This window comes from Limulus polyphemus, unplaced genomic scaffold, assembly GCF_000517525.1.
Source record: "Limulus polyphemus unplaced genomic scaffold, Limulus_polyphemus-2.1.2 Scaffold236, whole genome shotgun sequence".
NCBI lineage: Eukaryota > Metazoa > Arthropoda > Merostomata > Xiphosura > Limulidae > Limulus > Limulus polyphemus.
Genome location: NW_013665846.1, coordinates 7,106 through 20,872, shown reverse-complemented (window position 1 = coordinate 20,872; position 13,767 = coordinate 7,106). Strand labels below are relative to the sequence as shown.

Here is a 13,767-nt window from a genome sequence, read left to right as displayed (position 1 = left end):
AATACTATTAATTACATTAATTGTTAATAGGTGATTAAATCAGACTATAAAACAATAATGAACTTAATATAAAATAATATATTGTATATATATATATATTATGAAGTTGCTTCTAAAAGGTTAAAAAGTTTAAATAAATGAAAAGAAATTTTCATTCAATTTTAAGTATCAAAAATTAAACATCTTATTTTGGATAATCATGAATAGCAATTCTTACTAAGGCCTTAAAAAGCTTTTAACTTACATGTATAAACTAACTTAGGAAACTGTTTCTAAAAACAGAATCATGCCGAAATGTCAACATTGTGCAAAAATACAGGCATTTTACAAAATAGAAATAAATAAAACATTATTTGAACGAAAAGATTTTGTAAACCTTATCAATGTAAGGAAAACAATATTACAAAGTACATATATTTTTGTATGCACTGAAGAAACAGTCCATTTTACAAAGGACGATTTTGACAAAGTGTGAATTAATACAATTCAATGTTTGAATAAATCATCACTTACAATTTCCTCACAATTATAGCTATCAAACCAGAAGTTTCTTTAACACATTTTGATGTACACAATTTTTTTGTATTTGTTTTGAATTTTGCGCAAAGCTACACAAGGGCATTCTGCACTAGCCATCCATAATTTAGCAGTGAAAGAAAAGTAATGCTTATAAAAGTTGTTGTTAAGATAAAGAAAAATTTGTATTTTGTTGGACAGCTTTAATTTTAATACATATACTTTGGTCCATATATATACATAATCTTATTTTTGTGACAATGAAAATTCTCTCAACACAAAGTTGAAAAAAAAAGCTAATTTTTACTTCCATGGCATAGATTATAAAATTAATGGTCCAACATACCAAGTTATGTTTGAATTATTTGATAACATGTTTGGACCTATTTTTTCATAAGGACCAGAGGCCTGGGGACATGCAGATCAAGAAGTAATTGAAAAAAAAAAAAGGAGTAGAGATACTTGTCTGTAAAAGTTATTTCAGGAGACAGTAAGATTGCTAATAATTTCTTTGTAATTTGAAAACATTAAAGATGACCGATTTCACTCAAATGTTAAAAAAATGCTTGAAATATTGGTTGAAACTATTAAAAGTTTCTAAACTCAGAAAGGTCAAAACATGTTATGTTGAGAGTTTTAGATGAAAATGTGAATGCCATCTAGGCTACAACATTACAAATGTGTTTTTAGATTCAGTTTTGAAATGACGTGAATAATGCAAGATGAAGGCAATGAGCAAAAGTTTCTGGCAAATCATTTATCAAATTTATGTTTAACAGCCTGGAATAAGTTTAAATGAAAATTCAAAATTAGTTGTATAGAAAAACAATAATGTGGGGGATTCAGTTTAAAAGTTTCCAAAACATGAATTTAGGTTATTGTTTTGAATGACTTGCATGTTAATACTAATTGTCAAGTTATTTCATTCATAAAAAAACCCTAGAAATCTATTGGTCTTTCATTATTGAGCATCCCCTCCTCATGATTCTTTTGAAAAGTTATATTTTGTGTAAGTAAAGAGCTTACAGACAAAATTGCACTTTATATTCTTTTAAAATTTTTTGAAGGAATTAGAAAATCAACTAACATACATAAGTGTATACATAAGATACATAAGTGTATGCACTCAAATGTACTTATAGGGCACTCAAAGCTGGATTCACAAGGTTATATGAAAATTGGATTAGATAAGTAATGGATCAATCAAAACATTATTTACATATATGTTTAAATTTATGAAATTTTCATCATAGAGGCCTGAAATGGAGATTCAGAGGTTCTGGGGGACTCTTAGAATCAAAAGCACAGATTTATGTGAAAATTTACCACAAAGTTTAAAGTGTCATTCAAAGCAAATTGTTCCCCATGAGCTGTTGTTCGTACTTTTGCTAGTTATATGGTATTTCTAAATATGAAAGACCTTCAGCAGCAAAATTTGAATTTCAAAAATAATCTATCATAATGTCAAAACCGTGAGGTATGTAGGCACAGATAAGAAAGACAGATTTGTCTTGTTATACTTGTAGAGAACAATTATTTTGGTAACTAACTTGTTCTCAGTTTGATCAACTTCCTATTCCTAACCAAATCACTTCAGTTTTACCGCTGAAAAGCTGATTTGTGGTAAATTCAGTAGCTCAGAAATATGTTTTTCCTGAATAAAATTGGTATTGTAAGAATAAAATTTTAAGAACAAAATTTAATACAGATCTTTCAATTAATACAAGTGATCTGCAATGGGATTAAGACCTGAATCATTTCCATAATAAACTAAATAAATTCATCTGCTTGAAGTATGTCAAATTAGACACTGTGGTACTAGCTTTTAACAATGAATCTCTGAGTCAACCAGACTATGTACTATACTCCACTTTAAAGACACACACATTCAGTATTTTCTTAACTCTCTTGCAAATTATAAGGAATATGTACTATCATATAAGGAACCCAACAATCTCCAACAAAAGGAGATAAAATGATTTTCTATTTTAGTAGATAGATAAAATTTTTAATAAACTTTGCACTGAGGTCATGGTGTTGTATTATATTGATATATTGTTTTGAAACTGATAGTTATTGAGAACTATAATGACAACCGGCAAATTTTCTGTCAACATTGCCCTTATTTAAGAGTACAGATGTCAGAAACATCAGATTCAAATCTTACTTGCAAATGTAAGTAGCAAATTGCTTGAGATCCTACCTGTGAATTAAATGTGGATGCAATTACAACAAGATAGCAATTTCAAAGAATGCAAATTATAAGAGAGGCAAGTGAAAAATATCCATTGATGCTACTAAAAATGTTCATTGGAAGAAGTGGACATCCATAACCAGAGTGGTTAACTCTGGGGAGATAGAAAACCACTAAGACTACTACAAGCATAGAAAAAACAACAGCAAAAAAGACTTCTCAAATCAAGCCTTACAAATCCCCATATCCCTGCTTTCTTACCAAAAATTATACAATTGCTCTGGTTGACATTTTACAATCTAATAAACTCTGTTCACTTTAGGCTTATTGAGTAATTAATGTTTATTTCTCTAAAAAGATTTTCAATAATCACTGTCACACATATTTAATATTTCTTTTTTAAAATGCTGTGCTGTAATAAAATTTGCAAATAACTCATAATTCAAACAAGTCTACAGTAACCTACAGCATTAACCTTATATACAAGTTATACTTTACCTCTAAAAGATGTTTCTGCAGATTGTTTAAAGTATCATTTTTGAAGTTTATAGTTAGTGCATCACAAAAGTTACTATCCTTTTCCTTGGATGATGGAGGCTGAAGCTTTGAAACTTGCTGCTTAAGGTGTTGTTTTTGATCTTCCTACATATAAATGAAGAAGTTACAAAAGGAAAATCATTATGAATATTCTTGTAGCTTGAAAGAGTAAATACAGATAAACATGATCAAATGTAATTAAGAAAGTAATAATTACATGCTAATTATTCATAAATTATTTGAAGTTGTGGCAATGAGGAATAAAGCTACAAACAAGGATGGAAAAATAAGTTTCATATCAACACTGGTAGCGAGCATAACCAACAATAACCAGTCAGGACCAATATAGATTCTTAACTATACCATTTTTGATTTAAGAATTATAAAGTAAAGTATGTGAAACAAAGTCAAAATTTGGTTTATTCTTAAATTATTTAATAATCCTCACAATTTATATGGTGTGCTTTAAAAATCACCTTTCAAATCATTAATCTATTTCAATCAATAATTTTTTGCTGTATACAAATAAATACATTTTTACACACTAAATGTTGAATCTTAGATATTTTATAAACACTAACTTTTTTCAATTAATTTTTGAACTTTAGTGCACCAGTTGTTTCTATTCGAAACTAAGTATGCAAATTCTAAGAATAAACAAGCCAGGTGAATTAAAAGAAACTTTTTGAAGAAACTTCTTGATCTTATGGATAAACAAAACAGTAAACAACTACAAGAACAACAACAAAAACTATACACATATGCAAATTTATATACTATTTTAATGTGCAGATATATAAATTGAAATATCTTAGCATATGGTTATTAAGCAGCATGTGGGCCTTGTGAAATAATACAAACAATGACAGATTAGAAGTGAGCCAAATTAAAATTAGGACAACATTACACAAATTAAAAGTAAATGTACCTCCCAAAATTTTTCATTGATCTCAAGCAAACTGAATAAAGATGAAGATTTTTAAGTAAGTACAATCACTAAAACTATCACAATTTAAAAGTTTTTTTTTGTACAAATACATATACATTTTCACTCACTTAATGATGAATCTTAGATGTTATGCAAATTAACTTTTGTCTGCTTAATTTTTTAACTTTCGTACACTAGTTGTTTCTTTCTGAAACTAGTATGCAACTTCTAAAAGTAAATAAGACAGGAAAATTACATACATTATCAATCAATACTGTTACGTATAACATATACAAGTAAATGCAGTAACACACACTTATATATATATGTGCTATTATACTGTACATATTTTAAAGTATCTCAAAAATGGACCTGTAGAAGAGGTTTTGTATTTTTAAGCATTAATCTTAATTGCATGAAAGTCTTCAGTAAAATTAATAGGAGACAATTTACGAGACACAAATACTTTACATGTGTTTATTCATGGAGCAAGTACATCATCAAGGTGCTTAAGCTAGGGATAGGAACCAGCAATATCTTTAGAAATATATCTCTCTATCCAAAGAGTTATTTCGAACAATCAGTATGTAATAATAAATAAAAAAGGTATTGGTTATAAAAGAAATACATAAATCATTGGCCAGAACTTAACATCATAAAAAATTTACTTACAAAATGAAGCTGTCTTAAGACCTGTTCCTCATGCTTGAGCTGTTGTACTAGTTGAAGTCGTTTTTGAACAGCAGCTCTGAAAGTTTTCAAGTTAATTTCTTTCTGTTTTAGTGTCTCTTGCACACGAAACTCTTCTCTCACAGCTGCATTTTCGGCCTAAGGTATTTTAGCAAAACATTTTAGGTAATTTTTTTTTAAACTTCCAAAAGAAGATATCGATGAAATTTATAAACCAATACTTGTATAATTTTCAAAATGTAATAAAAAAAATACTGCTTTTTTTACCTGTTTAAAGTGAATGTAAGCAATGCAATGTTATTTGAAAATGAGAACAGATACAGTTGGAAAAGCAGTAGCATCACCATGATCAACCAATTTAAAATCAGTATGAATTTAGAAATCCTTTATTGCTACTCATCCTTAGCTCCACTAATTATCACAAAGTTGTCTGTCATGATAGTGCCATTATATTAATATTGTATAAACATGTGACACAATAGTTGAAAAGTACTGGTTTACTTAGTAAATTGTACTAGGTTTGAACCATTTGGCTAACATGTTGTTTTGTTTATAAATCAAACAGCTAAATTTAAAACTGTAAGATAAAGGAGGCTTTATAAGATTACTTTGAATCTCAAAATTTTTACAGTGCCTTATGATTTATAAAATAAACTTTTAATTTAGATGTAAATTGGGAGACAAACTTGGTTAATTTTTAGAGCAGCAATTTGTAGAATTTCTGAAACAGTGCACCTTATCAAGTCATTCAATATTTTGTTTTTATTTCAAATATCCTTCACACAGAATTAATCAGTTCAAATTATATAAGGAGGTTAAAGTTCATCTATTGAAAAATGAAATTGGTCTTAAATACAAGTTATCTAAGTTTCTCATTTAAATTTAATTTACATAAATAATGTCACTGATAACAACAGTAAAAATGCTTATCATAACACTATTCATCTCCATACTCTGAATTATTTTCATACTATCCAACATGGAATTCATTCTTGAACTAGCCAGACTGAGAACATGTGGTTAGAGATGGGCAACTTAATCAATTTCCAATGAGCAATGTTTACATCAAATAGCGTCACATAAACTAATCAATTAGTCAAAATTACAATTAAAATGATTGTCACAAAAAAATCAACTATTTAAAATTAGTTTCCAATTATTACTATTTTTGATTATTTTAACTACCCAAGTAATCAAACTTCTGTTAATGTGTCTATTTGCTGTTAAGCGCAAAAATACATAATAAGCTATTTGTGCTTTATTCAATTTTAACCTTACAGGGTTTTTTTTTCTTCAAATTTGTTCAGCTTTGGTAATTCATGGGGGGGGGGGAGCTTGTGATATGAGGGTCTTGGGTTAATTCCCATTGCCTGCCCTATCTTTATTAATAAAACGTGATCAACTAATCGGGCCATCATTTACTTCACTGGCTTAACAAATACCAATATCTACACATGGTAGTTTTTTTCAGTAAGGCCCATCACAGTCAAGTGTTTTATCACACAGAATCCATGGTTATAACCATACCCTAAAAAAATATATATTTAACAAATTTTCTGCAATGCCCTAAAATCCTAGGTTAAGCTTCAATTAAGCTTTAATTATGTTAACAATAAATGTAATATATACAAATATCAGTTACATCTATTTTTGTGATGTGCTTTTTTTTTTTATTCTTGTAACATTTCACTGCATGCTACCAAGAGAAAATTCTAAAATATTAACAACTTAACATTTGTGTTCCCATTATGTATAGCTATAGTTGAAGCACAGAGGAAACTTAGTTGGTGTTACCTAATAGGTTTAACAAAGTAAAGTTTATTGATCCTACATGTATTATTAAATATCAATTGATACTACATCATATTTCAATAATCTACCAAATATTTTCAAAAGTTTAACACTACTTAAGTGAAGTTGATCCTTTATAGCTTTGCAGATATAACACTATAGGTATGTATCATAGTTATAATGAGTTATATTAACTGACTAAAACTACCTGTGGTCAAGATGATGATCTCTGGTAAATTATCATTTTATGTTTAAAACTGTAATCAGATGCATATCTAGTATATTTTCTTGTATTAACATGAAAGTAGGGTACTGAATACCCCATTAAAAAATCCATAAAAAATCAATATAAAAACCCTAATGGACAAAAGGTATAGTAGAGCTATGAAAAAAAACAACAATAACAAAAAACACCTATAAATCATGAAATACTTTCATACTTAATGCCAAATACGAACTGTGAATCTGAAAATCTAGTTAACTGTATAACAAGTTCCAACTGTTTCAAAAGTTACATCAGACAAACCTGAAAACCTGTGTAAATTCAACAACACGTTGGTGATCCATCAACAAGCAATATTTTGTTTGTAATACTTCCATTTTACAAAATATTTTGAAATGGTGAAACAGAGCTGACAGCAAAAGAAATATATTTCCTAAAATTATTCCAGCCAATATTTAATTGTTAAAAAGATAAAGTTTGTATACATGTTTGTCTCCTTTAAACTTTTACTTACTAATTTGTATCCTTCACTTTTCTTTTGTAACTCCATCCATGATGTCACATTTAGAACTATCATTAATGTCTTTAGTCTATCTTGGATGAAAGCACTCACATTAAACAAGGAATAAATCTCTTATTTAGTTTTTCTGTATATTTAAAAACTTTTTACTGTGTTTATGTTAATGCAAATTCCTTGTATTTGAAAGTTAAAAAATAAATAGAAAAAGGTTCAGACATATATTATAAGCAAAGAAGCCTTCCACATCATATATTACTTACATGTTACAAAATCAATCAATCAATGATGTTTTTTGTAATTCTGACAATCAGTGGTAAAATTTTGTGAAACTTCTGTGAAAAAATTTTTTTTATTGTAAATTAAACATGGCAATTCCTTATAAGCACAGTATAACTGTTATTATGAATTCTAGAAAGTTCTGCAAATTAAGTTTTTAGTATTTATTTTGAACGACTTAAGTATTTTAGTCTTTAAAGAGATTTGGCAACTTAAATGATGATAAAAAAAAACTGAAAAAAATTTACCATTACGAAATGTATAATTTCATATGAATTCCAAACAGCCTCATACTAATGATTTCTGATTATAGAGGGCAGCAGAGCATTGCTAGTACAGTGAAAGTGAACTTTCTACATGTGATTTAAGTATAATGACTGGGCAGTGATCATTACCCAACACCCTACAAGAAATTACTGTGATTTGACCAATGATCTTCAGTTCTAATTCAAACTTTTTCAAAATACCATCTTCACTCACAAGATCATTTGGAGATCCAGCAAGATAACTATGTTATGTACCAACAAGTAATCCACATTGCTGAAAAAACATGTTTTATTTATTTTACTATAAGTTTTATCACCAGACCTTCAAAATTATTTCCATACATTGTCAATTCAGTAGTGAATCTAATGCATATAGTAACTGCTTGACTTTAGCATTACATGATGCTATTTCTTACATCTTGTAGATTTCATCAAAGCAAGATGATATTACTCTTTCACTTCTTTCTTGATCCCATTCCAAATATTCAGCTTGAGTTTTTGCACAGTCAGCCAGCTGTTTTCTTTCATTGTCATTTAATTCTAAGGTTTCAAAAAATTCCTGTTTTCTTACTTTCATCTGTTCATGCTAAAGATCTGGTTGTTGGGGCATTAGTGCCATAATGTTAGTCACCATTCACTATTTTTCTTCTAACTTCATATTGCTTTATTTTTGGCCTCCTCTGTCAAGTCATCATCTGCATTCCAGTTTTCTAGTTTTATGCCAGCTTCTAAAGCATTCACGAATACTGAAGGGCTTTCTTTGGTGATTTTCTTCCATGCCAAAAAATGCCAGTCCATTCCTCAATGATATGAAAATCCAAAGGCTCGAAACGTAAAATGAGATGCCCCATTTGATCGATTCAATTGTTTGCCAACAGCAAATTTTGGAACCAAATGTTTCTGGACAGTTGGTTGTTTTGTCAGTCACTAGTCTATCAGCTATCCTGACTAAATACCACTTCAGGCAATTAATTCTCTGATTCATAAGTTGATGTTTCCTTCCAGTCTTTAACATTCTGCTTTGTTTTTTTAGTGAAAGAATTTTTCTAGGGCTCTACAAAGAGGTTATGTTACAGGTGTATTCAGTTCTTTATAGGCCTTGCACTGACATCAATAAGTCTCTTGATCTATAGTTTACTCCACCATACTGGATATCTAGTGCTTATATTCGTCTTAGGTGAAATATGGCAAATTTGCCTTTTTATATTCTTTTACCTGATTCTGTGGATCTTCTCAGTGATGTGCATAAAGTAAAGAAAAACATATTGAGAAACTGAGCAGCCATTCAACACCTCGTACAGCATGTAAAGTTTTACTGAATCTTGTATCGCTATGGATTGCTTGCTATAAGAGAAATATTTTATACCTAACATGGTATCATTGAATTAAACAAAGATTTGTGATATCCCAAAAATAATTTTATTCCATACTTGCCCATCATAACACCAAGGTTTTTGTATAGTTGACTAGTATACAAGGTCATTGTCATTATTCCACCTTCAAAATATGCACTTCTAATTGGGCATTTCAAACATCAGTAAATGAGAGATCAACATACTTGGAACAACTTCACAATTATTTTTGAATAAGCATGTGTAAACTTATACATATTTGTAGATACTGTGGTGTTACGTGAATGTAATAATTATGTATGCATGCACAGAATGTGCTGTGCTATTATATAGTTGAAAATACTTCAGTACCTCAGAAAGTCTTAATACCACACAAATCTAGTAAAACTGTCGTGTATTCAAGCCAAATGAATCACTGATTTTCCATACACTTTTATACTAATAACTTTGAGATACAAGTATATTTTTCATACACATGCTTTTCCTCATTGTTGTAGTCTGTTACAGCTTCTAAGAAAGTTTTTGATGCATTTTATCTTTTAAACTTTAACAACCTACATGATTACTAACAAGTTGTTATAATTTTGTTTTACATTATGGTTTTTACCAGAATTTTATGATACAATTAATAACATTGATTTACGAAGTTATTTTTAGACAATGTTACCAGATTTCAACCGTACCATTTTATCTACTTACCTCAAACACTATTCATAACCTATTTACTTGGAATTTCTAAATACAATTTACATTTATGTATGAGTGACTTATAACAATTTCTCCAGCATTCATTGCATAGATGATGATTTGATAAGAAAATTCTGTGTGAGATTAGTTTATAAAATATTTCCAGAACTTACATTGTAGGAGATTACAAAAAAAAATTTTTTGTTGTAAGTTTATAAGAAATACATGCCAAATAGTTGTGCTGTGTGTGATGAAAAAGTACGACTGTTGTAATAAAGGTTAGAATAAGTATATTCTCAGTATGTATAGTGGACTAAAGGAAGGTCGGATTCTACTGAATTGATTGTGGACTTAGTACTTCCAGGAAAACCATGATCATTAAACAGTATATGTAGATATCACACTGAAAACCTACAGCAAAAGTGAGGCCCTCCTGTAGCCAAAATTTGTTAGTGATGAAGTAGTAAACAGTGATTTTCACAGTAACAGATTTATAGTGAGGTTTATTTCTACATTATATTTTTGATTTGTCAAGGAACTCAGGGATCAAAACATCACATTTCCCTAGTTCCCGAGTAGTTTTGTTTTTCGATTGGTTATTTAAAATTCCAGGATGTGATAGGTTTGTTGTAAATATACATGTAGTGTGATAAAAAGTCACTGCATAATGTATTTCACTAATTGTTTTTGTTTTGTTTTTTCTTAAAACAATCTATTTGGATGTCATTAACCTTGTCACAGCTCTAAGTATAGGACTTAAAAGTCATGACAGTGCATAACTTTTACGTCACCTTGTAGAAAATGATTTAATATTAGTAATACATCATGTCTATAAAACTTTGTATCCTTAGCCTGTGCAATATTCTACAAGAAAACAATCTTATTAGTAAAGTTTGGTTGGTTAAGTTCCTCTTAAATTGTCCCTGGTGTATATACATGTACACTGTGTATGCGTTTGTACAAAAGTTTCTCAATATATTCCGTTTTTGAAATAAATTTAATTCATTATTAATGTACATTCAAGTTATCCTACTGTACACATGTACATGTGTTTAACATCATTAATATTTCCCCAAGGGTTTTGAAGGAGGATAATGATTGGATACATGAACCCCTTGCTACTATTTTTTGTAAATCCTTGAATAGTGCACAAGTACCAAAGGATTGGAAGTTAGCTAATGTCACTCATCTTTTCAAGGAAGGTGATAAAAATTGTCCCAATAATTATCAGCCCATTGGTCTTACATCAGTTGTGGGAAAAGTTTTGAAAAATCTGAAAAAAAGACTTTGCAAAGCCATTTAATAAAGTTTAGAATTTTACTGGACAGCCAAGATTGTTTCAATAAAGGAAAATCTTGCCTTACAAATCTTTTGACATTTTTTGGAAACGTTATTGCTTATGTAGATGAGGATAAGGGTGTAGATTTGATGTAATTGGATTTTCAGAAAGCATTAGACAACGTGCCACATAAAAGGCTTGTAAAAAAAATTATTTCTATAGGTGTGGTAGATAAGTTAGCAAATTGGATAGAAGAGTGGTTGGATGGAAGAAAGCAGACAGTTGTTATAAATGGAGTACAGTCAAACTGGATTAATGTTACAAGTGGAGCACTTCAGGGCTCAGTCTTAGAACCTTTGCTTTTTTTGATTTACATGAAGGAATAGTCAATAAATTACTTAAATTTGCAGATGATACTAAGGTCTTGGGTGTTGCTAGCCATGAAGAGGATGCTGCTGATTTGCAGAAGGGTTTAGATCATTTAGTGAGTTGGGCAAATAAATGGCAAGTGGGTTTTAATTATAATAAATGCAAGATAATGCATATGGGTTATAATTTGAATAATACATATAATTTGGACAGGAATAACTTTAACAGTGTCATGAAAGAAAGGGATATTGGTGTAATAGTCGATCAGTCTATAAAGCCATCCAAGCAGTGTGCTGTTGCTAGTGGTAGGGAAAGTAGGTTTTTAGGTTGTATCTACAGAAATATTGAATACAAGTCTAAAGAGATTATAATTTTATGGTATAGGTCACTGGTTAGGCGATATTTGGAGTATTGTGTTCAGTCTTGGGCTGCTTACCTTAGGTAGGACATTGAATTGTTGGAAAGGGTTCAGAGAATAGTGCCTGGGATAGAAGGGTTGTCATACAAGAAGTGGTTGAAATCTCTGAAACTGTTTTATTTTGAAAAAAGAAGAGTTAGAGGGGATCTGATTGAAGTGTTTAAGATGGTAAATGGAATTGAGAGTTTGATGCATCATCTTATTTCATATTTAACAATAAGAATAGTAAGACTAGGGGACACAAATATAAACTGTGGCAAGGTAGGAGTCATCTTCAGAGAAGACAGCTTTATTTTTCTAACAGGGTGTTTGGCTTTTGGAATGGGTTGCCTTTGGATTTTGTGGAGAGAGTAAATTTAAACGACTTTAAGAGAAAGCTTGATAACTATAATAGTTTTAGTTTAGTTTAGAGGATGGGACCTCAATAGATCCCATGTTGTTCCAAAACATTATGTTATGTTATTTTCATAAAACAAAAGTACACTATTCACATATTTTCCAACCTCTGTGCCACAAGTGATGCTACAGATGCAGTTTTCTTCATTTGTACATGAGCAGCTTCTGCACACCTCATATCTCTGTCTTGAAACTTCATGTAACAACTGAGCAGGTCTATCTTCTATCCATGCTCCAACAGCTCGTACTTCAACAGTTCTATCTCCAAGTGAAGAGTTGCAAACGGGCTTTTTTGTTGAATATGACATTTGCTAGGGATTCCTCATCAAAGTAATTCTGCAGTATGTACAAAATTATCTACATGTAAGAGTATTAAGTGGCTGTATGCAGCACATATATTAGTACCATAATTGTTTATTATCCTTTGCTTAATATATTGTTTAATCAATAAAGTATTTGAAAAAGTTCATGTATGGTGAGCATAATGTAGTAATGAATCCTTAACTAAAGCAATAAACAATTAAATTATAAAAAAAGTCTATATCTTCTTATGTCATAATTCCTTAGTGCAAATTATCATAACAGAATTAGTGCTCTTTCAGAATATATATTCTTTGTGATACTTTCTAAAAATGTATTTAATTATTTGGTGATAATATTAAACATGCACATGAAAATTGGATTCATTTTTATTTAAACTTGGATCAAAACATCATATAGCAGTGGAAATTTTGAAAAAGCTCTTTCAGCACTGGCTCAGTAGATTTGACCAATCTTTTAACCACCATAAAAAATTAGGAAATAAATATAAATTATGCCTCTTTTATTCTACAGTGACAACAAATTATAACACAAAAACATAAATGTTTAGACTAAATAGCTAAAATCTCATAACATTATACATTTATATATATTTATTATCTATATTATATTGACCTAACAATACAGAAGTTGCAAGAATGTGGCAAACATACCCTCATGTTACCATATTCAATAATATAAAACTGACCTTTGGTCTTTACAAAGTAACTTGTCTTGGCTGTGTTTTAGTAGACTAGTATTTTATAAAATACAGTCACATTCCCATTATACATTATATATGTATAAAGGTTATTTAGAAATAAGTTCTTAAACTAATATTTTTAAAATACAGAACAGTAAATAGAAAAGTAAAGCAAACAATTATCTCTTCTAGTTACGGCATTTGTACTCAGTTGCTGCATGACATATGTTGCTAATCCTTTTAATATTTTGCAAATGGAGGATAAGAAACAAAATTTTTATTAGGTTTTATATATACAGTTGAATAACCAAAAAATCATAAA

General features: G+C 29.6%; 1 protein-coding gene across 3 annotated transcripts in view; it reads right to left on the bottom strand.

The window, feature by feature from the left end:
- Positions 1-13,767, bottom strand: part of LOC111085100 — a 34,934-nt gene that overhangs the window by 19,413 nt on the left and 1,754 nt on the right. For 2 of the 3 annotated variants that reach the window (XM_022382265.1, XM_022382266.1), the window contains exons 2-4: positions 12,550-12,778; positions 4,848-5,003; positions 3,209-3,352 (exon numbers count right to left, since the gene is read on the bottom strand). In XM_022382265.1, the coding sequence (XP_022237973.1) occupies positions 3,209-3,352; positions 4,848-5,003; positions 12,550-12,750 (501 nt within the window). In that variant the 5' untranslated portion in view covers positions 12,751-12,778. Of the gene's footprint in view, positions 1-3,208; positions 3,353-4,847; positions 5,004-12,549; positions 12,779-13,767 lie in introns of those variants that run through there. The other variant, XM_022382267.1, reaches the window with a different exon arrangement.